General features: G+C 36.6%; 1 protein-coding gene across 3 annotated transcripts in view; it reads right to left on the reverse strand.

Annotated features, from left to right (window-relative positions):
• Window positions 1-23,148, reverse strand: part of LOC131164448 (transcription initiation factor TFIID subunit 1) — a 138,363-nt gene that overhangs the window by 97,797 nt on the left and 17,418 nt on the right. For all 3 annotated transcript variants that reach the window (XM_058121633.1, XM_058121636.1, XM_058121634.1), the window contains exons 3-5: window positions 20,795-20,901; window positions 11,664-11,726; window positions 11,409-11,454 (exon numbers count right to left, since the gene is read on the reverse strand). In XM_058121633.1, coding sequence (XP_057977616.1) covers window positions 11,409-11,454; window positions 11,664-11,726; window positions 20,795-20,901 — 216 coding nt within the window. The remainder of the gene's footprint in view (window positions 1-11,408; window positions 11,455-11,663; window positions 11,727-20,794; window positions 20,902-23,148) is intronic.

Here is a 23,148-nt window from a genome sequence, read left to right on the forward strand (position 1 = left end):
CACCGTTCAATAAGACAAAAAAAACCACATACAATAAGCACCCCCCAAATCCTTCCTCCACCTCGCACCAAAACCTTTTCTACACATCACTCTATTCAAGAAACCCAACAAATGTGATCATAATTCCCTAACAGGATCTTTAGTGCACACAAAAATCAATGCTTGATCAGGTAGCTTCCTAAGTAAGGTGTTTATTAGTAGAACTTCTAAATACCGATCTAATTTTCGATTAATGTAACATAAATAATAATCTAATATGTAAAATCAGGAATAGATTTCTATCCAATTGACATCAGCAAATAAACTAAAAGATGAACATTTTTTAATCGCATTCTCCATAACAAGACTATAACAATAATTCTAACAGGATAGACTAATTCCTCTAATGATTTTGCTGCTTGGTCAAAATTACAGCTAATGCTACAAATTACATAGATAGTCCCATAAGAAAATAAGAAAGAAACAAATCGTTTTTTAAAGAAAACAAAGAAATTCATTAAAAGAGGATAGGAGTACAAAGAGGGTAAGAAATCCTCATTTCGCAAAATAGAAATAAAAATAAAGAACTAAAACTTCTACCCAACAGTCAACAATAAAACCAAAAATCTAGAACAAAAGAGCCAAACAATTCTGCTGAATATTAGAGGAAGCCATATTACCAAACCAATCAGGAGCAAGCACCCAGAATGAAGCTCGATCATGAAAAATCTGAATATTCCTCTCCAACTAAACAACCCAAATACTTGCATAAACAGCAGGCTGCTAAAAAACCATGGCCTTCTTCCCTTTTCAGAGCCAACAAAATCAACCAACAAAAAATCTTTCAAAGTCTTCAGGACAAATCCAACATTCCCCCATCAAATTAAAAAGCTTACTTCATAAACTTCAAGCCACAGACCAATGGATGAGCAAACTCTTTATTATCATGACCAACAATGCTGACATGAGAAGGAGCAAACCCCACTAGAATCTTAAACAAGGATAGAAACACAGGAGAATTGAGGAAAGACATGCCTGGATTAAAGTAAAGTAACCACCCATGGAATAACAACATATCCTTCCACCCATCAAGATGCTTAGATACCTTAGCAATTACTGGACCCCAAAACCCCCAGCTCTAGGATTACCCCCTAAAGGAATTCCTAAGTATGTCAACAGGCCAGTGCTGGATCCCATTACCTACAAGAGAAGTCACCTCCGGGGTCTAAGTCACCATTAACAATCACAGAAAAAGAAGCAAAAAAAAGAAGACCTATAATCCAACAATGTCACTTCTTTCCCAAAATCCTACCTCTCAAACAACAACAAACCAAGCCTTATGTCCCACTAGGTGGGGTAGTATACATGAATCATTTTTCGCCAATTTATGCGATCATGTACAATTTCCTTCGACAAATTCAGGGCTATTAAATCCTTACTCATTATCTCATTCCAAGTTATTTTAGGTATACCCCTACCCCTTCTGCTATCCCTCACAGTAACTAGCTCACTTTTCGTCTCTAGCGCACTACCTAGCCTATGTTACAAGGGTCAAAACCATTTGAATTGTCCCTCCCTTATCTTATCTTCTACAGGAGCTGCGCGTAACTTATCACAAATATGTTCATTCCTTAATTTATCTTTTAATGTTATAACACTCATCCATCTTAGCATTCTCATCTCAGAAACTTTTACTTTTGGGTATGCTGTTTCTTAGTTGCCAACATTCTAAGCAATATAGCATAGCTGGTCTTACAACCATGAACCGTCCAATAAAACTTTCCTTTTAATTTTAAGGGCATTCTACGATCACACAACACGCTTTACCCACTTGCTTTAACTTCGTGCATTACATCTTCTTTAATTTCTCCTTCAGCTTGCATAATACATTCAAGGTATCAGAGTCTACTAGTGCTATTGATTTCTTCATCATCAAGTTTAACTTTGTCTCTAATATTCCTCCTACCATGACTGAAATTACACTTAATATATTTTGTCTTATTTCTACTTATCATAAAACCTTTAGATTCTAAATTTTCTCTCCATAATTCTAACTTAGATTCTACTCCACTCCTAGTTTCATCAATCAAGACAATATCATTTGCAAACAACATACACCATGGAACCTCATTTTGAATACTCCTAGTCAGTTCATCCATCACTAAAGTAAAAAGATTAGGGCACAAAGTATATCCCTAATGTAAACCTGTTACGATTGCAAATTCCCTAGTCTTTCCAGCTATAGTCCTAACGCTAGTCATTACTCCATCATACGTATCCTTAATGACATTAGTATACCTACAATAACACCTTCCTCTTCTTTTCTCTAAAATTTTCCATTAATCTTCTTAAAAGATATATAGCTTCCACAGATCTCCCAAACATAAAACCAAATAGATTTTTTGAGACCTTCATTTCTAACATTAATCCTTGTTTAACTACCCTTTCCCATAGTTTCATTATATGACTCAAGTTTATTACAATTTTGAATATCTCCTTTACTTTTGTGTATAGATATTTAAGTGGTTTTCCTCCATTCTTCTAGCATTTTATTAGTATTTATAATTGTGTTAAATAAATTAGAGAACCATATAATTCCATTAACACCTAGGCATTTCCAAACTTCAACTAGGATGTTATTCGATCCTACAGTTTTTCCAGTTTTCATCTTTTTTAGTGAAGGCTAATCTCGTTAACTCTAATTTTGCGAATAGATCTCATATTTTTAGCTTTTTCCACATTTGTCAATTCTAAGTTTAAGTCTTCTACTTGGTTTTCATTAAATAGCCTTACTAAAGTAAATTTGACATTTTCTTTTATGCCTTATTCCCTAACCAAAACAATATCATCCTCAATTTTTATACATTTTACATTACCTAAGTCCTTACTCTTTCTTTCTCTAGCTCTAGCAAGTTTAAATGTCTCTTTCCCCTTCTTTTGTATTTAATCTAGCATACAAATTATTAAATGATTTACGTTTAGCTTCACTAACAGTCTTTTTTACATCTTTTCTCGCCTCTTTACACTTTTCAAAGTTTTTCATGTTTCTACATTTTTGCCATGTTTTATGCCAAATTCTTTTTGTCTTTACAGCTTTTTGGACATCTTGATCCCACCACCAATTTTCTTTGCTATCTAAGAATCTTCCTCTTGATTCACCTGAAATCTCTTTTGCTATTTTTTTTTTAATAAAGCTAGCTATCCTACTCCAAAGAGTGTTTGTGTCTACACCATCCTCTATAGTCCAATCACCATCTTTGATCATTTTATCTTTTATTATATTTACTCCCTTTAAGGCACACAACCGAATATATAAGGAGGAAGAGAGAACAAAGGACCCTTAGGGAAGATAACTGAATATGGGATTTTACCACCAAGGCAAGAGGATGGCTTTTTATTAATGAGGGAGCAAGCTGTGAGCACAGAATCACTCCAAAAAATTTTGGAGACATTCATTTGATACAATAAGGTACGACAAACTTCAAGAATATGTCTGTTGTGGAGTGTGGGTACAAGAGGACTGATGGATCATACCAGACTTAGTCATATAGGTATTGAATTGGGTACTAAAGTACTCCTTAGCATTATCACTACGAAGTATCCTGATTGGCATATCAAATTGAGTCTTTGGGAACAGAAGGCACAAAAGATATCAAACAACTCGGAACGATCTCTCATTAAATATAACCAAGTCGTCCTAGAGTAGTCATCAACAAATGTAACAAAGTATCGAAACCCTAACTTTGATATGACATAATTAGGACCCCAAATATTGGAATGGACTAGCATGAAAGGACTAACCACCCATTTGTCAACCTAGGATTCAGGAAGCAGAGGAAACACGATAATGTTCGCCCAATTGACAAGACTCGCACTCAAGATTAGACATAGAATTCAATGTAGGAACTAGCTATTTCAACTTGTCCAAGGATGGATGACCAAGGCGACAACGGATTTGAAGTAGTGTAGCTGCGACTGTGCAAGAAATGGGTGGAGAAGGCAACTCAAAGTAGTAAAGTCCACAAGCCTCAAGTCCTATGCCAATTGTCTTTCTTATCTTCAAATCCTGAATAACCACAAAATTAGGAAAGAATGTGACAAAACAATTTAGTGATTTTGTAAGCTTACTAACTGACATGAGATTGAAAGGAGATTGAGGAATGTATAAAGCAGAAGAAAGAGAGATGGAAGGAGTAGGATTTACTATTCCTATCCCCTTAACAGCAATAGTGGACCCATCAACAAGGGTAACTTGAGGTAGATTTTTAGGACACTCGAGATCAAAAAAGAAGTCGGGTGCACCGGTTATATGGTCAGTGGCAGCAAAATCGATAACCCAAGGACTAGTGGGAAGGATACCAGATGACATACAGACTGTAGGATTACTTTTGAGGGCAAAAGATGCAATGTGATAAGATGCTTGTCGAGATGATTGATACTGTAGAAACTTTTAATACTCCTCCTCTGATATAGTCATAGTACGTGGTTCACTCAAACATGTGAGTAATGAGGCAACCATACTTTTGGGTTTTGCAAACTCCACCCCAACATTCACAAACTCAGATCAATGATCACAAGATTAATTGTTGGAACAATCGGAACAACCACGAACAAGGTGACCCACCATGAACAAGTCACAAATAAATCAGTACAAGGCTGCCACAGCACCAAGAAACTCAGATGCGGCCCCAAGAAAGCAACACACAGCATTGGAACAATTGGAGAGGTGGACCACCAAAACTACCATGGACAAATCACCAACAAACTTATATAACAATGCCACAGCCTCACAAAAAAACAGCTTATGAGCACTGCCACTGTTCGAAGAGAGTGGTCAGACCAACAACTAATGAATTACCACGAGTGCATGGTCACAACAAAGATTGGATCTTTGAGCAAAACACATGTCCAACAGCTTGATATTTTGGTATATGGAAGGAATTAGAACATTGAATCTAAAAACACAGCAAATCCCACATAAGCACTATCGAATAACCATAAACTCAATAACCATTGTTGATAAACAGCTTCACGAAGTATCAAACAACCATTTATTGGGTGCCGCACATAAGCAATTAAAAAAGGTGAGATCTTTGGACAAAAAACATCACGAAAAACTACAATAACATGTTAATAGAGGGATTGGATCACTGCTGGATGATTTCAGGTCAAAAACATGCCTGAAAGTAGCTTCATGCGCCGGCGCGTGGGGTCGGCCCTGGCAGCCTTCAACTGGCGCGTGAGGGTGCATGGAACACTGCCTGGAGATGGGTTTTCACTGGGGGCAGATCGGCACTGTCTGCGGGTGACTATGGTGTTGTTTTTGTAAAACCTATAGTAGATTTGGTGTTCTTGAAGTGGCAAAATCGCCAAGAAAATTTCCAGCGACCGGTCTGACTTTCAGCTGCTGCTGGTTGTTTTCTAGGGTTATAGTGTTGCTGGAAATTCTTCTATGATGGTAGACATGCATCGGATTTTTGGGTTTAGGCTTCGGTTTTGATGGTGGTGGTAATAATTAGGGTTTAGGTTTCAGAATCATGCCCCAATACCCGGTTGAATAATCGGGTAAAATGAAAGACCTAAACTCAGTGATAGGCCTCTCCCTCTATTTATAATATATGTCAAGTACAATAGGAATGATCATAATACCCTTACTAACTCACACTCATTAATAACAAAACTCCAACACATAATAATAATGCTAAATGACTAAATAACCATTAACAGCCCGCAATCTTCCTTCTCTGCCAACACAACTCGGCTCCATGAACCACTAACACCCTTCTTTCCATCACCTTCACCACCAGCTCTGGGAGGAAGAACCCTAACCAACTCACAAAATTCTTCCCCAAAAACAATTCCACCCACCACCTTTAAACTCCCCAACAAACAAAGAAAACTCTTCCTTTTCACCCAAGCACTAATTCCAAAAACTTCCCCACCTTTGTTATACAAATCACCATCAATATTTCATGCTTCCAGCATAAAAGATTAAAAAAAACCCCACCCAAACTTCCACAAAACAATGAATACCAATTAGAGAACCAATTTGAAATGACAAAAGACAATCTTGCCCACCTACAAAGCACTTGATTGTGTTCAAGAACAAAAAGAATGAAAGTTTCACCCACAATCAATCTCAGATCAAACATGGTTTTACTTAAATACGTTAACAGTCTGCGTAACCATAAAAGACACAGGGTAATGCCTTCGACTATGACAGACATTACACAACAAGTAATGGACACCATGTCTGTAAATCCATTTTTTGCATTAGCAAACTTGTTAAAAAACACATAAATTCACATGTTTTGATCCCAAAATCCTATATACTAAATCTTTAAATGATTTTTTGTAAATTTTAATCAAGCTATATATAACATTATTACCAGAATTGGATGACCTCTTGGTTGCTTTAGTTGCTATTGGCGATAAGAACCATGTAATTTGCTAGTTTTCACTAATTATTGATTATAAGGGAAGTTTAAAATAAGAAATCATAAATATAAAGAATTATAAGATATATAATGCCATCTTGAGTACCTTTTTGGTCTTTAATTGATCTTTTTAAAATGCTTAGCAATATAACGTATTTGCTTCCAAATTAGGTGTAAGAAAAAGACAAAATAAAATAAAATTTAAAGAACTTAGAATGTGAACATATGTAATTCAATGATAGAAAAACTTGGGTTTATTTGAATGCTAATTATTAAAAAAAAAAATGCATACTAAATGTCAAGGAAAATAAACCCAAAAAAAAAAAGCTATATTATGTAGAAAGAAAGGAAGTTACAATGTGCGGGGACAAGGAGTCCACCAAATAAACCCCCCCCCCCCCCAAGAAAAAATAAATAAAAAAGGAAAAACAAAAACAAAAAACACTATTTAATCCCTTAACAAATAAAACTACACAATATTAACCAAGGAAACCCTTTTCAACCCCTTTTCATCACAATTTACCAAGCTCTTCAATTTCGGTAATTCCTTTTGTCCCTTCAACTCTCACCTTTTTCCACCATCCATATGCACTTCATTTCCTCCAAAATCAGTTGACTTTAAGCCCATTTATCCTAAGTATCTTGTGCTTCTAAGTCCTTGTTAGGAACCTCCTCCATGGGTGCAGGAAAAATTCCATCCCTTCGCTGTAAATTGTTAACTAGATCATCATTATCAATGATACAAACCCCCTCAAGTCCTTCCAATGGGGGTGGATGGACATAAGATAAATCCCCAATCTCTTCATAAGAATCCGAAACATACCCATATTGTTCTCGAATCTCATCCAACAACAGCCCCCCACCAAAATTAAACTCACTAATATCATCGCTTTTTGGTATCCAGCAAGGAAGTACTTGGATCACTATTATCCAAACAATAAGCTTAATTACCACCTTGGTCAATCTACATGAAGCCCAAAGAATCAGATCCTCGCTTTGAGCCCATTTCAGATTTTCCTAGAAATTGGATCTGATCAACTAATTGACCCAATTTATTAAAAAAAGATATAGCTTCTTTTTCTATTATTTGGGCCAGGTCCAGAACCAAAAAAATACCATCCAACTCATTCCTTTTTGCAATCTCCTCCCTGAACTCAACCCTAACTACATCTGAGAAGATCGCTGCTCGTACAGAAACCTAGTAATAGATTTGCTTCTTTAATATGATGTGTAATATGAAATCCAATCAACACAATATCCACACTCTTCCAAATATTCAGAATTCAAATAAACTCTCAGTTAATTTATCTTTGGGATGTTAACCAAGTAACGTACTCCCGTATGGTTTCCGCAAGATATGGTTTAACCAACGTACTCCCTTTCGGTTTCCGCAACCCAAATCAAAATTAAACTTTAAGTTTACTTGATTCCCAAATATACGTAGTATATATGATTTTCAATTTAAATCATCCATGCAATTTAAATATGTATTGAAAATAAAGAGTAAGGAAAGAAAGAGTGAGACGGAGATTTTTACGAGGTTCGGCTTATACCCAGCCTACATCCTCGCCTTTGGCAAACCACCAAAGGATTCACTAAACCTGTTCCTTTGACGGGCGAAACAATACCTTTACAACACTCCTTGGTTAAGGCTAGAGCCCGCCTTCTCCAAACGATATCCCCTCGTCCGGTCACTCAACTAGGCTAGAGCCCGCCTCTCTAAGCAATATCCCCTTGCTTAGCCAACGATCCAAACAATCCTTGGAATTGTCAATCTACAAGAAATAAATCAAATAGATGCGTACAAATAATTTTCTCCTCAAAGAGCTTATTAGCAAAACAATTCAGCACTATAATATACTTCAAAGTAAATAACAATATGGAAATTAACTTGAAGCTCAATGAAGTATATCACCGATTAACTCTTTCAATGATTGAAAGATTTAGAATTTATAGCACAATTCAGGTGGAAGAAGATCAGCAACAACTCAGTTGAATTTGTGCAAGTTGAGAGCAAGAGAGAGTCTTGAGAATTTGAGAGCAATTGAGAGAGATTTTGAATTTTTGCTGAATTGAATTCTTGGTTCCATTGATTCAATGATATTTGAGGCCTATTTATAGACTTTAAAAGGTATGTAACTTGATCCCCAAGTGACTTGGAGTATTCCCCAAGTTTCCATAAATTTTGAGCCCCAAGCAACCTCATTTAAAAATTTGACCGTTATGAAAAAATTCAAAACAGCCGCGTGACAAATAACTGTCCATTTTTGGCAGTCGTCTATCTAGTTAAACCAAAGGGACAGTAAGGTGGCAGTCGGCTATCCAAACACGAACAGACGCCTCAAAGTGCACTGGCAGTCAGCTGTCCAGTTCTTGACAGTCGTCTATCAGGCTGTCAGCTTCGAGCACCCTTCAGTCGTTTAATCATAACTTTTTCTGTGTAACTCCAAATTTGACGTTCTTGGTGTCAAATGAAAGCTAAGAGAAAATCCTAAAACTTTCATATTGAACACATTTTAAAATAAAGATTGTTTGATAGAGAAAAATGTACATCAATGTAGATGTAGAAAAATTGACAGCATTTGAGAAATCCTCTTTTTGGTGCTTTTCTTTCCAAAAATGATTCTAACCTTTTTGAAACAATTTTTGACCTTATAAAAATATTTTCCAAGTATGTTCAAAAGTATCTAGGTCCAAGAAATTAACCTAAGAGCTTCATGCATCCATATTGAAATTCTTTGAAGTACTTACATGAAATTTCCTAGACTCTTTCAAATTTTTCAATCCTTGAATTCCTTGAAGTCTTTATGCTTGTTTCATCTTTCTTTGAGCTTTCCATGTTGATCACTTGGGCTTTCATTCTTGAAACTTTTTCTTTAATATCAATGCTCTCATGGTCTTCAAGTTTTAATCCATGCCTCAAGCTTTGATATAATCATCCTTCTTTGAAGTACAAGCTTTCATGAATTCTTTAACCTTGCATTCATCATTGAGTCCTAAAAATACATCACTTAAACAAAGTATGTTAAGTTCTACTTGTTTGTTAGCATTAAAACAAGATGTTAAGCCTTGTAAAGCCAACAACATCCAACCTCCACATCAAAAAAACTGATCTTCTCTCCCATCCACTATACCCTAATTTCCGGAGCAAGATTGACTACCACAACCCATGCCTTCATCCTTTTTTACCTTCCAACACCACCTGACTCCACAATCGAGATGTGAGGGGTCATGTACAACAGCAGCCTCAGATTCTTTCTGAAATTCCTTTGCAATCTCACCGAAGTCATTTGCAAAGTTTCACCAACCCTTGCCCTATGCGCTGCCAGGAATGAACACTGAAAATTTCCTTCTTTTCCATCCCAACCCTAATTCCATAAACTTTCCCACCTTCATTCACCTAATTAACATCAAGCACAGCGTGATGCCCTTACGGGAACTCTCATACTCCTTTTCCATCCTGCCGAACACCGACAACCCATTAGCAAACCAAGAAAATGCCTCTTTAGAAAACCTAACCCATTTGGGTTGCACCATGTTTTTCTCAAGCACGAGCGAAGAAGAGAACTCCTGATCTTATCCAAACATAGATCAAAGGATTTTCCTCCAGTCTGAACTGACCAATTCAACATGACCTACTGCATAAAACTCCATATCGCGGTAAACTCAAGAGGGAGAGACAATCGTTTTGTGAGAGTGAAGAGAAAATTTTCGAGAAACCCTAGCTTCTACATTGTCCTACACTCGAGAGCCGTAGAATCATCATATGCTCAAAGAATCTCCATACGTTGAGGAAAAAGAACCTTCAAGCATTTGAGAGAGAAGAGGCTTTGACCCTTCAACAGACACTTCGACCCTTCGAATGTCGATGGAGGCTTCGAATCATCAGTCAAGTTGAACCATTGGGGAGAGAAGAGAGAAGACCTCGAGCATTCAAAGCCAAGATCATCGTTGCAATTTCCAATGAGTCGGAAACTGGAGGCTAGGAGGGAGGTTGGAGGTTGGGATGTTGCCACTCACATTAAGCCGTTGAGGAAAGAAGAGAAGAGTCTTTGAGCATTCGAAGCCAAGATTGTCGATGTGATTTCTTGTAATTACTAACTAAAATAAACTAGCTTAAAATTGAGTTTCTAAGCTTCAATACAAGGTAGAGAGGAAAAAATGCAAAAGAATTACTCAAAAACCTATGTTAGTCATTCACAGGTAGTCTAACACTGTAACGGCCAGTAACAATAATGGGCATTACAATTGTGAATTGGAAAACCTCCAAGAAATCACCTTATAATAGTCTTGAAAGCCACGAATATTGTTAAGTATGCCAATAAGTAAAAATTTTTAAAACTACCATTCGAAGGTCTTCCCTTCAATCTGGATCAACATTTGCGAACCACTTGATTCATCTCCTACCAAGGTTGTGGCGGTTAGTTAGAGAGACACAAAGAATAGAATAGGTTTCGCCCCACGCGTGCATGGGAAGTGGGGAGAGTGTGCATGTGTGAGTTCATCGCATTAAAACATTCACAATATAAATATGCCCTAGATACTGACAAATCATTGCAAATAAAATAAAATTAATTGATGTCACTAAAATAAAGAGCAAAAGACACTAACCTCCCTTGAGGTTTGACAAAAATACAAGGATAAAAAATCCCAAGGACCTCCCCTAAGGTTTCAAGAATGTGAAGGACCTCCTCTAAGATTTGTCAAAAAGACACAAACCTCCCCTTTTATTTTGCAAAAAAATAAGTCTTTTAAGGGGAGGTTTGTGTCTTTTTGACAAATCTCAAGGAAGGTCTGTGGCATTTTTGAAACCTCAATGGAGGTCCCTATCTTTTTGCCTAACCTCAAGGGAGGCTAGTGTCTTTTGCCCTAAAATAAAATACCGAAGTGCATGATGTTCAGTGTGTGCATGCAAAGAAAAGCCTCATCAATTGAAGAAATTAAGGACCTAACAAACCATTAAAAATAGTATCTCCTGGAATACAAATTCACCTTGTTCAGCAGGATCAGCTGGAGATTGCAGTGATTTTACAGATAACTACAAGTCAAACAACAAAAATTAGTATCAACAGATAGAAGAATGTGATCCGTCACCTTAAATACCAAAAAAAAAAATTACTAATAAATAAAAGCATAAAAACAAAAACAACTGCACAACCATCAACCACTTGTTTTATACAATTTTTCTTTACTTTTGTTCATATTTAGAGAGTCAAAAATTTAAAAATTACGATTGGACTACCGTACATCTATATCAGTCAACGATGAACCGAGCTTGTCAGCCAATGCAGCAAGATGCTCCTTTGCATCCTGAGAAACATAAAAATGTACTTTTAGCATCAACATTAAAATTCTAATCTAATTCTAAAGCTTATTCACATACATACAAGAGAAATACAAGCACGTGTTAAGTCCTAATTCCTTCAATTTAAGTTAATATTTATGGCTTAAATGACAACAATTCTAGGTCCATTTCCAATCTACTTCTAATGACAGCAGCTAGAACTGTAGGGTAGGATCAGGCCATCAATCATCCTAGTGCATCTATCATTAATCCTTAGGCTATTTGTTCTTCCATCTAGCATCATCACTATCATGCTAGCAGTTATACAGCAACCTAATGGAGCCACTGAGTCCTAGCTTTAGAGTGTAAACTAGTTGAACCAAAGGAGAGGGATGATCAAATGGTCGTTGTTATTGAGTACTCTGGAAATGAGTGTGAATGGTTCATGAATTTGAGGTTAACAACACCCTGGTGTGCTAAGATACATTTTATTCAACACAGAAAAAAGATGACTACAAAAGGACCACCATCTTCTCCATTTTCACTATATGTGGTGATAGATGTTGTAAATAGGGGTAGAAGTATGAATATTGTATACTTGTATCTAATACTGCTTGGGTTTGGTTGAACATTAAAGCAGATCCAGGACCCTGATCCTTTACGTGGTGTTTGGTTTATGGAATTTTAAGGATCCCAAGATTGCGATGACCATGGCATGCATTCCCACACTGGTTTTGGACAAAAAGTAACAAAACAGAAATCTCTGGCTTACCACAAAATGAAGGATTCCCCATTCCCACGCTCAACTGTAGGCATCTTACATTCTCATGGGCATCCTATCTCTTGGGGACAAAGTGTCCTCACTATTTTGTCCAGTTGTACATAAATGACCCATATAATATAGTATATTTTTAATAGCAAAAGAAGAAGTTTATTGATAGATTAAGAATATACAACCGGAAGAATAACACATCTCCTTAACAAAATCTGAGAAAACCAGATAAAGAACAAAGAGGAAAACTGATTAGAAAAAAAACAGAACAAAAAACCAGCGCACACAAACAATCAGAATATATTCCCAGTCTACTGAATATACGAAAAGCTCACCCCCTTAAAGTTCCCATCACCCACACACCAAAGAGAAGCCATATAATGAATCTTCTCCCTTATAACATAGTATTATGATACATTATTAATCTAAAGCACCGACACTCCAACAAAGGGGAAGTTGTGGTATCTGACATGTATCAGACACCAGCACTGCTCCAACACGGCCCCAACAAGTCAAGATTTTTTCAGGTTTGCTGATGGGTTGTCTGTTTTCGGTCAAGGGGATTTCGAAGTGTTCAAATGGGTATTACGCAGTATTGGTTGTCGATTAGGTGAACAATGGGAAAGTATTTGGAGTTAGGGCTGGGGTGGAAAGCCAAGAAATTTTCAGTATTTATTCCTAGCAGCACAAAAGGCGATGTTTTACGAAGCTTTGTGATCAACTTCTGCAAGTTAGCTAAGAAATTTCATAAGGATTCTGCGCAGGTGTAGATGCAGATAGCTCTTCATGTCATAGATCATGGAGACGGGTACTGCTGGAAGGCAACAAATGTGAAGGTGAGGGTCATGGCAGCCAAGCTCAATCAGGAAATCAGGATGTGATGGTCGGGAGAGAAGAGTTGTGCTGTCAATCTGGAGATGTGTTGCAATTGAAGGAATCTGGGGCTTCAAAGACAGATTCCATTGCAAATCGACCAGAATCGATCAACCATGACGTGAAGGAAGCTAGGGTTCTGGATAGAGGAGGTCATCAAGAGAATTGGGCGAGGCTGTATGCTCCTTGTTTTGGACCTGCCCCGGATAATCAGAAATACTAAATTGGGCCACTTATTTGAACAAGCCCAATGCTTAGGAAAGGATGATTCAGGCTTTCTACCCTCTACTAATGGAGTCTATACCCAGTATCCCATTCTTAATAGTAAGAGTCAAACTGATCAAGTTTAGGAGCAAGTTCAGAATGTTAGCAGATCTGTTTTGAAACAAGATCAGGGTGTTAAAAATATTTCAAGTTTCAACAAGGGATTAGAAGGTGGTCTAGAAAAGCGTAAAGAAGAAGAAGCTAGTTTGAGGTGAAATCTGATGTTTTTTGTCTCAATTTTGATAGATTTAACCCCAATTTGGTTTGCAGAATGAAATGAAGCAGGAAAGAATCAAACGGAGGAGGGAATCAAGGGAGGAACAGAATTGCTTTTGGAATGCAATTACTGCATTTGATTAGTAGCATGAAATGACTGTAGGAATCCTAGTTTCAATTTCTTTCCAACAATTGGTATTCTTTAATAGCTTTTGTAATGGAATGAAAAATAAGTCATTCTTTTATAAATAATCCTAATACATAATTTTTTAATTTTTTAATTGTTACTATTTTATTTTATAATAGTTATTAATATCATTGTTATCAATTTATTATTTTTTATTATTTTATAAAAAATGTTTTCCTTAAAATGATAATAATTATTGATATTTTTTCCTTTATTATTATTATTTTTCTTGTTGTTATTATTATTTTTATAATTGAAAATATAATTGTTACTATAGTTATTATTAGTTTTTTTTTTTTTTATAATAATTATTATCCTTAAAAAATTATTATTATTATTATTATTATTGCCTTTATTATTATTATTATTCTTGCCATTATTAGTATTTTTATAGTAATAAATATTATTGTTAATTGTAATTATTAGTAGTTATTATTTTTATTATAATAATAATTAGTATCATTATTTTTTCTTGTTTCTGTTTGATTATTATTTTTTTATTTTTTATAATACTTATTACTATTCGTGTAATTATTATTTTTAGATTGTTATTGTTATTTTTCATTATTTTATAATAATTGTTATCCTTAAAAAATTATTATTATTATTATTATTGAATTTTACTATTATTATTATTTTTGTTCTGGTTTTTATTATTATTTTATAATAAATATTGTTATTGTAATTATTATTAGTTGTAATTATAAAATAATAATAATTATCATAGCTTTTTACTATTATTGTTATTCTTGATCTTGTCGTTATTATTATTTTAGAATAATAAATATTGTTATTGTAACTATTATTACTTGTAATTATTATTTTATTATTTTTGTAAAAACTATTAACCTTAAAATAATAATTAATAGTATTTTATCATTTTTTTATTATTAATATTGTTTTTTTGTGACTATTATTTTTTATAATATTAAATATTATTGTTATTGTAATTATTATTAGTTTTTATTGTTATTTGTTATTATTTTATAATAATTATTATCCTTAAAATAAAATAATTATTATTTTGGCATTATTTTGGCCCTTTTATTATTAATATTGTTCTCATTATTATTATTATTATTATTATTATTATTATTATAAGGGTAAGAGACACTAACCACTTCTGAGGTTTGACAAAAAGACAAAGACCTCCCCTGAGGTTTCAAAAAAAATCCCAAGGACCTCCCCTAAGATTTCAAAATTTTCACATACCTTCCTTGAGATTTGGTAAAAAGACACAAATCTCTCATTATATTTGACAAAAAGAAAAAAAAAATTAGGGGGCTTAGTACCCCAAAAAACAAATCTTAGGGGAGGTCTATGGAATTTTTGAAATCTAGGTTTGTGGGGTTTTAGAAACTTCACGGAAGGCCCTTGTCTTTCCACCAAACCTTACGAGAGGTCAGTCTATTTTGCCCTAATAATAAATATTATCGTTATCACAATTATTATTAGTTACTATTCATTATAATAGTAACAATAATTAGTATAATTACTATTATTGTTTTTTTTATAATGTTTTTATTCTAAAATAAGTTTGATTCCATGGAAAGAAGATGGATTCCAACCCATTTGGACTAGAATCATGATTCTGTTGTTCACGGGAATCATATTCCACATGGAATACAATTCCACCCTTGATTCTGCAAACCACACACAAGAATACCATTCACTTTCTAAAATTTGATTCCATTCCAAGCCTAATTCCACAAACCAAACAGAGGGTAAGGGTAACAAGGTTTATGCTCGTCGGAAGGCAGCTTCTATGGGTGCTGAAATGAAAATTCCTAGTGGGTCAAGGGCAAAGATATTAAGGAAAGATTCTGAAGGTGGGTTAGTGCTGTGGAAAACCCTCATGACTAGAAGAATAATGGGGCTAGTAAAGGAAAGGAGGTAAAGAAATAGGGAGACCTTTCATATTCAGAAAGTGATGATATCAGTGAGTTTGACTGCGGTGACGGGTTGTTGTTGGGTGAGATTTGAGAATAATATGGATACATCTTTATTCTTGCAACGAAGCAAGGGATTTATCCAATGTTCATCCACCCCATTGGAAGGATTGGAGGGAATTTCTATTTTTGACAATGATGGCTTGGTTAATTATTTACAACATAGAGATGGAATTTTGCCGCCACTTATTGAGGAGATACCTAAGGAGTTAGAAGCTCAAGATATTTTGGATAAAAAGGATTTAAAGTTAAGTGACAATGGAGGAAATAAATTGTGTATAGATGGCAGTAAAAGTTGAAAGATAAAAGGATGAAGGGGATTAGAGAATTTGAAGAGCTAGGTAAATTACAATGGAAAGGGTTTAAAAAGGGGTTTCCTGCACTTCTTGTCCTCTAGTGTCAAACAACCACAACCCCAACTTGTCCAAAAGCTAGAGCTTTTTTATCCTTTTCACTAAACTCTTTAACCAAAGGAACAGATACAGTTAGAACAAGTACAAAACTTGCACTCATTTTCTTTATTGCGAAAAATCCTCTCATCGCACATCTCTCTTTTGCTCGAAATCATGTTGCTACAAAGAATTGATGGTGGGGGTTTGTTCAATACACATTGAAGGGAAGTCTTTCGACCTAATATTGGATAAGGTAGGGCGGGTTGGAGCTCTGTTCGTTTTTGAGAAGAACCATCAGTGCAACCGGTCAGTACAACTCTCTTCAACTATGGCTTCATGGTTTTCTCAGGGGTTCTCGTCTCCTGCTGGTAGGTTGAGCAAGGGTTTTCAAAGATTCCGAGTGGGCTATGTCGATTACTGGATGGGTATCCATGCGACTAGGGCAGGAAAGTTCATGGAAATAGGGTATGGATGGAGGGGTAAAAGGTATCCATTTTTGTTCCTGAAGGGCTGAAAGGGGATGGTTGGTCTCAATTTGGGGATGCTTTCAATTCTTTGGAAAGCTCTTGTCAGTCAGGCTCTAATGCAGCAAATAACAAGAAGAATGAAAATTGCTCATGGAGTCAGGTCGTTTCCGGAAGAGCAGGTGATGGTGGAGCTCGATCGATCTCTAAAAGTGTGCAGGAGGTGGTCTGTGCTTGTTATGGGGGAAGTATGCAAGAGAAGTTCATTTAGTCAGGTACGCACAATCAATTGACAATGGTAAGGGCATCACTTCCAACTGAGCAGCAGAATTCAGAGGGAGCTGGGGTTTCTTGCAGGGGTAATGGGTTGATGAAGATTGAGTGGGCTGGGCCTGGTTTATCGATTAATATAGACTTGGGCCTGTTGCTCGAAAATTACAAAAAAATTTTAAATTCTTCGCTGGGCTTACTGGTTAAAGAGGCCCAAGAGCAATCTTTTGAATTAACAATAGGCTTGGGTAGTGAAAAAGCCCAGACCGATCAAGTTAATGGGCAGGCCAAAAAGTATTCACAGGTCCATAACCATAAGGAAGCCCTTCCGCCCAAGTTAGGAGAGGTTATGGGAGTTCAGAGTTCTTTGAAGCAGAAGCAAGATGAACTGCATTCATCTTGGAATGAGGTACAGGGTGTTCCGATCAGCCCTAAATTGCGCTCCTCTTCGACCAACATCCTCAGCAGTCATCAAGAGGGATGCTCCGATAACAATAAAGAGCAGGCAACAAAAGTAGGAAGTCATGTTGCTTCTCCTCAGCAAGAGAAGAATGATAATAGGAGTTTTAGGGATGAAAAGGGGAATTCTGTTTCAAAAAATCTTAATTCTTGGGAGTTTTCAAACCAGGACATCATTGCTGGGTCAGTTGGAAATCTAGCTGATAAGGGAGTCAATTTGAATCACTCAAGAAGTCGAAAGGTTTATGCCCACGGTAAGGAAAAGCACAAATGGGTTTTGAAGAGAGGAAACTTAATGGAGATAAGCAAGATTTGTCAAGTGAGAAAACACATAAAATTATAAAGAGAGATTCCAAAGGTGTTCTAAGTATATGGAGGAGCCAATTGGTGAGACGGCCATTTTGTGCAAAGATAGTAAGAGATAGGGAGATGTTTCAGATGAGGATGGTGTAGGGAGTAGTGATTTTGAATGCGAAAAAGGTTTACACTTGGATCATATTCAGGATCAATATGGATTTTCCTCCAATTCTTTTACTGATTGACTCAGGGATCTATCTTATGTACCTCCTCCTTTAGAAGGCTTAGAGGGAATTAATATGTTTGATGATGAGGTTACTAAAGATGAACATAACGTTACGGATGGAATTCTGCCTACTCCAGTTCAAGAAATTTCTGGGAAAGACATTGAAACTCAGAGTTTATGGATGCTATTATGTTGTCTAATCAAGGAGGAAATGAAGTTAGGCTTGATGGGGGCAAAACTAAGGTGAAGAAGGGTCAGAGGGAACTAGCTAATATGAAGTGTTCAGTGAACTATGATGGGAAGGAATTAAAGAGGGGTTTTCTTGGCTGATAATAGCAGATTTTTTGCTTTGCTTTTCTTTTTCTTTTTTGAGCTTTGCTTTTGTTTTTTATTTTCTTTTTAGTATATCCTCAATATGACTGTACATTCTCTTTTTTAATAGATTTTATTTTATTATCAAAAAAGGGGATTGCCTGGGTTAGTTTTATTTTGTGATCTTCTATTTTTGTTTCCTTTTTCTTCCTTCAGGGGTGCTTTTTGTCTTTATTTGATGGACTTCTTGTCCCCACAGGGAATCAGTCACTGAGATGCCTAAATCGTGGTCAACAAATATCAACAACTTCAACCACAACACTAGAATAGCAATGTTCTCTAGGATTCAATCACCAGCATGTTGGAAAGGGCAATTTTCCAATGATCAGAACCAGATGGGGAGATTCCCTAAATCAGGAATTTCATGATTTGGCAGAGATTCAAATTCGACTAAAAGAGGCTTGAGAGGCTGGGCCTCCCTTTAGGCCATGTCATTAAGCCCATGCAAGTTGGAAGGAAGAATTCTTGGGGGGATGCTCAATCCTCAGTTTTTTTTTTTTTTTGGATAGAAAAAGAAATTCATTAGATAAAGAAAGAATGTACAATCAGGAGAAAAGACATCTCCTAAACAAAATCTGAGAAACCCAAGAAAATAAAACAAAAAGGAAAACACAAGGAAAAAAAAAAAATACAGCAAGCTCAATTGCTCAAATCAGCACACCCTTAGAAGTGACTTCCAATCCCGCTGAACATCTGTCAAACACATCCCTTACAAGTTCCATTGCCCAACTCGCAGCTTTTCCAACAAACATTTTTTTGGGCCAAATTCAAGACAAGGCCAAGCAATCGTTTAATCAAGGGCCAAGTTTGGTTTAGCCAAAGAAGCCCAGCCTATGGAGTTCCATTCTCACAAAGATGAGCTCATGCGAGGCAGGCACAAAGTACCAAGCCAACAAGCAAACAACAGAAGCGACTCTGATGGAACCTGCAAATCAAGGTGGAAGGCCTTGATGAGTCCCGTCCAGGAGAGTTATGCTCTGTGGATTTAAAGGCCTTTTGAGGCAGAAGAAATTAGAATAACAGTTTTTTATATGAGGAGACAAGGCTCTGGCCCTATGGCAATTCTTTCAAGATAACTGGGAGGTTTTGGAAGTTGATATTCTTAAATTTGATTATGAATTCCATCGTAAAGGTGTGGTGAATACTACTGCAAACTCTACCTTCATCACCCTTATAACCAAAAAAGAGAGAGCTTGGAAAGTCAGGGACTTTGAACATCCTCATCACAAGTCTCTGTAAAATCCTTTCAAAAGCCCTTGCTAATAGGCTTAGACTACTCTTAGGCGATAATGTCACCATGGCGCAATCCATGTTACAATAGACAGATTTTAGATGCTGTACTTCTGGCTACAAGGTAGTCGAGGATGTTAGGAGGAGGGGAAGGAAGGGGCATCTCTTTAAATTGTACTTTAGAAAATCCTATGATATGGTCAATTGGGGCTTCTTAGACAAGCTCATGTGTAAGAAAAGCTTTGGGGACCTATAGAGGAAGTGAATCAAGGGATGCCTGAGTTCAACTCATCCGTCAGTCATTGTCAATGGTCAACCAAGAGATTGATTTAGGTCCTCTAGGGAACTTAAACAAGGGGATCCACTTTCTCCTTTCCTGTTCACTCAGGCACCTTGAGTAGGATGCTTCTAAGCCTTCTATATGCTCACCCCTCACATCTAACAACAATGAAAATAAAAAGGAAATTAACCTAGCGTCCCACACAATAACATCCCTCCCCCCGCCCCCTCACACTTTAGAGAAGGATAAAACACCTAATCTCAGCCAAATACTCCTAACCCAAAAAAAAGAGCCACCCCCACCCCCCTAATTCAGATTCCTAAAGGAACAAAATATCAGGAGAAACTCTTCTAATTAACTCTTTCACCACTCTATGCTTACTACTGCTCCCTGGCCACTGAACATGCCAAAAAAGAAGCCTCATTAAGAATCATTGATATCACCCACTGGGTACTTGAAGCTAACCAAAAAAAAAATGAATGCCTCCCACAAAGATCCACCACGGTGCTCCGTTGGAACTCGCAACATGTTTAAAATAATAATTTCCTGTTTAGGATTCAAATGTATAGTGAAACATGTCCACTAGAGTACATAGAAGTTCTGATTATCATGCAGAGAAGGTAGGGATAATGTGACAACTCAAGTTTGAAACTCCTTGTGGATTTAAATGCTATCTTCAACTTCAATCTCAAATTTCAACAGGATCAGTGCCCATGCATGTGGGAGTGCAAGTGCACAGCAGCATGTTTATGCATGTATGTTTATGTATACTAGCAAGCATGCATGCATGCATAACAAAATATATATATACATAATGAAAAGTAAAGGGACAAAGAATATTGCCTCATCAAGGTAATCAGCATCAAGATCACCAGAATTATCAACATTTCCAAACATAAATCCAAAAAGTCGGTTACCCCTGCCAGTCTCCTCATATTCTTCATCGTCATCTGCCAATCAAATTTCCAAAACAATATTAACAAAAGTATGCAAACCGTGAGTTAAAGACACAAAGTTGGCATCGACCTAAAGATGCCAACCTTATTAATTTGCCTCAGGAAGGCCTTAAATCTGAGATTGGCCAATGACAGGGTGAAATGCAATCCCTCTATTTTTTCATGTTGCTCTATCAGTACGAGGACTCCAAATCTGATTTCTCTGATATTATCTTTTTATCAGTCTGATGTCATTAAGTGTGCTTTACGATTCTCTAAAGGCATCCAAATGTATCCTCACTGGTTGAAGAAGGTACATTTAAATCCCTCCTTTGGTGTAAGTTACTCTTTGTGGGGCACTACTTGGCCAAATAAAATTAGTGACACAGATACAAGCACAACAAAAATTTTTCAGGAAAAATGCCATCCCAACTCAATAAATCATTATAAAACAAGTCATCTGTTAATTGCTTATGCCTCACTCATAATCTCTTTTGTCTTGATCATAGCCTATTTTTTTAATTATTTTCATATAATCAAATTTGCATATAAAATCAAAATAGCTATTTTTTCGCCAGTATGCATTTCTGACATTAAGGAAAAGTTCTGTTCTGTATCACCAACAAGCAACAATCTACCCAATTTGTATCAGAAAATCAGAGAAGTGTAGTTCAAGAGTTTAAATTTTAATAAAAAGTCACACTAAATCAGAAAACACTACCATACACTGGCAAACATGTGTCTGAAAAATGGTGAAGCTTGCCAAAAAATAAAAACTATCATTTTTTGATTTACATAAAAAAAAAAAAAAAAGAGGTAATTGTACTTTGTAGGAACATCCATGATACCTAGAATGATGAATACCTAGAAATCACCTGATTTGCAAAATGATGTGTCTAAGAAGAAACCCAGATGTCTGGATCATGGCACTACAAATGTGAGCCAAGGATGAGGATTGTAGCAGTGTATGATGGGAACTCCTGGAGAAATGTCCTCAATCGTTTAGGGATCAATGGCAACGAAGGTTTTCCAGAAAGGAGGGGAGCAAGGAAGCAACTTGACAACTATGGTAGTTTCAATCATGGAAGAAAATCAGGGAAGTTGACTGATTCAGTGGATATAACATAGGGAAATCTTCTAAAATCAGCATATGGGACTCGGCAGATTGAGAACAGAGCCCATAATTTTAGGCCCAAATGACAGAAAGGCTTTAAAGGGGTTTAAGCCCCCTTCTCACCTGTTAAAGCTCACAACAAAAACCATAATGACTGTCAGGCTGGAACTAGTTCAACAAGTAATGGCCAAATATTTCTAGCCCAAGTAAGAAGATTATAGACCAAAGAAATTCTCAGCTCAATAGTGCTCATACAAGTGGGCACATTTTAAACACTCAAATCCAATTTATGATATCCCACTAGCTGGAATGAAGAGATTGCTTTCTTTGACTGGAATTATAAGCAGCAGAAGTCGCTCTCTGTGGAAGGAAAATACAAGCAGCAGAGGTTATCCTCTTCAATGAGAAACCATGAGCAGAAGAGATCGTCTTTTTCAACTAGAAATCTTAAGCAGCATATAAAGAAACTGCAGAGTTGCTCTCTGCTGGAAGCTGGGGAATCGGGGAAGCATGAGCCATGACAGAGCAGGATATGACGTTACATCTCCTTTCAAAGTCTCATGGAAAGCAAAAGAGATTATCAGGGCTGGGGAGGAAAAACGGAAGAGAAAAGGGAAGGAGGTTCTACATTTTGAACCTTTCTCCCTTGAAGAAGAAGATGAGGAAATCGAGTCTTTACAATCCTACAATTTTGAGGAGGGGTTGTTATTGGACCAGCAGCAGGGTACAGATATTTCAGAACATAGAGGGGAGTGTCTTTGTGAGAAGATGCGTGAAAGGACGATCGGAACAAGAGAAAAGTGGGTTGAGATTGAACTTTGAGATCTCGAAACCAAACACTCAAGGTATTCAAGCTTAAAACAGAGTCCAGAGCTCAGATGGGGCCAGGATCTTAGAGGAACTTAGCCAATATCAAGCAGAATTTAATTCAAAACTTCTGTTTCAGTATTCTCAAAGCCAATCGTTGAGTCATCTCCAAATGAAGTTCAAAATCTGCATAATGAATCTCTTTGGATTTGCCTTCCCACTCCTAAGCACTCTTTTACTTCTTTTAATTGTCAGTTGAGCCAAAGGAGTAGACCAGTGAAGGGGGACTTCCAAACCGTGGACCACCTAGGTGATGAGCGGGGCAACCATGAGGCCCAAAA

Source organism: Malania oleifera, chromosome 9, assembly GCF_029873635.1.
Source record: "Malania oleifera isolate guangnan ecotype guangnan chromosome 9, ASM2987363v1, whole genome shotgun sequence".
NCBI lineage: Eukaryota > Viridiplantae > Streptophyta > Magnoliopsida > Santalales > Ximeniaceae > Malania > Malania oleifera.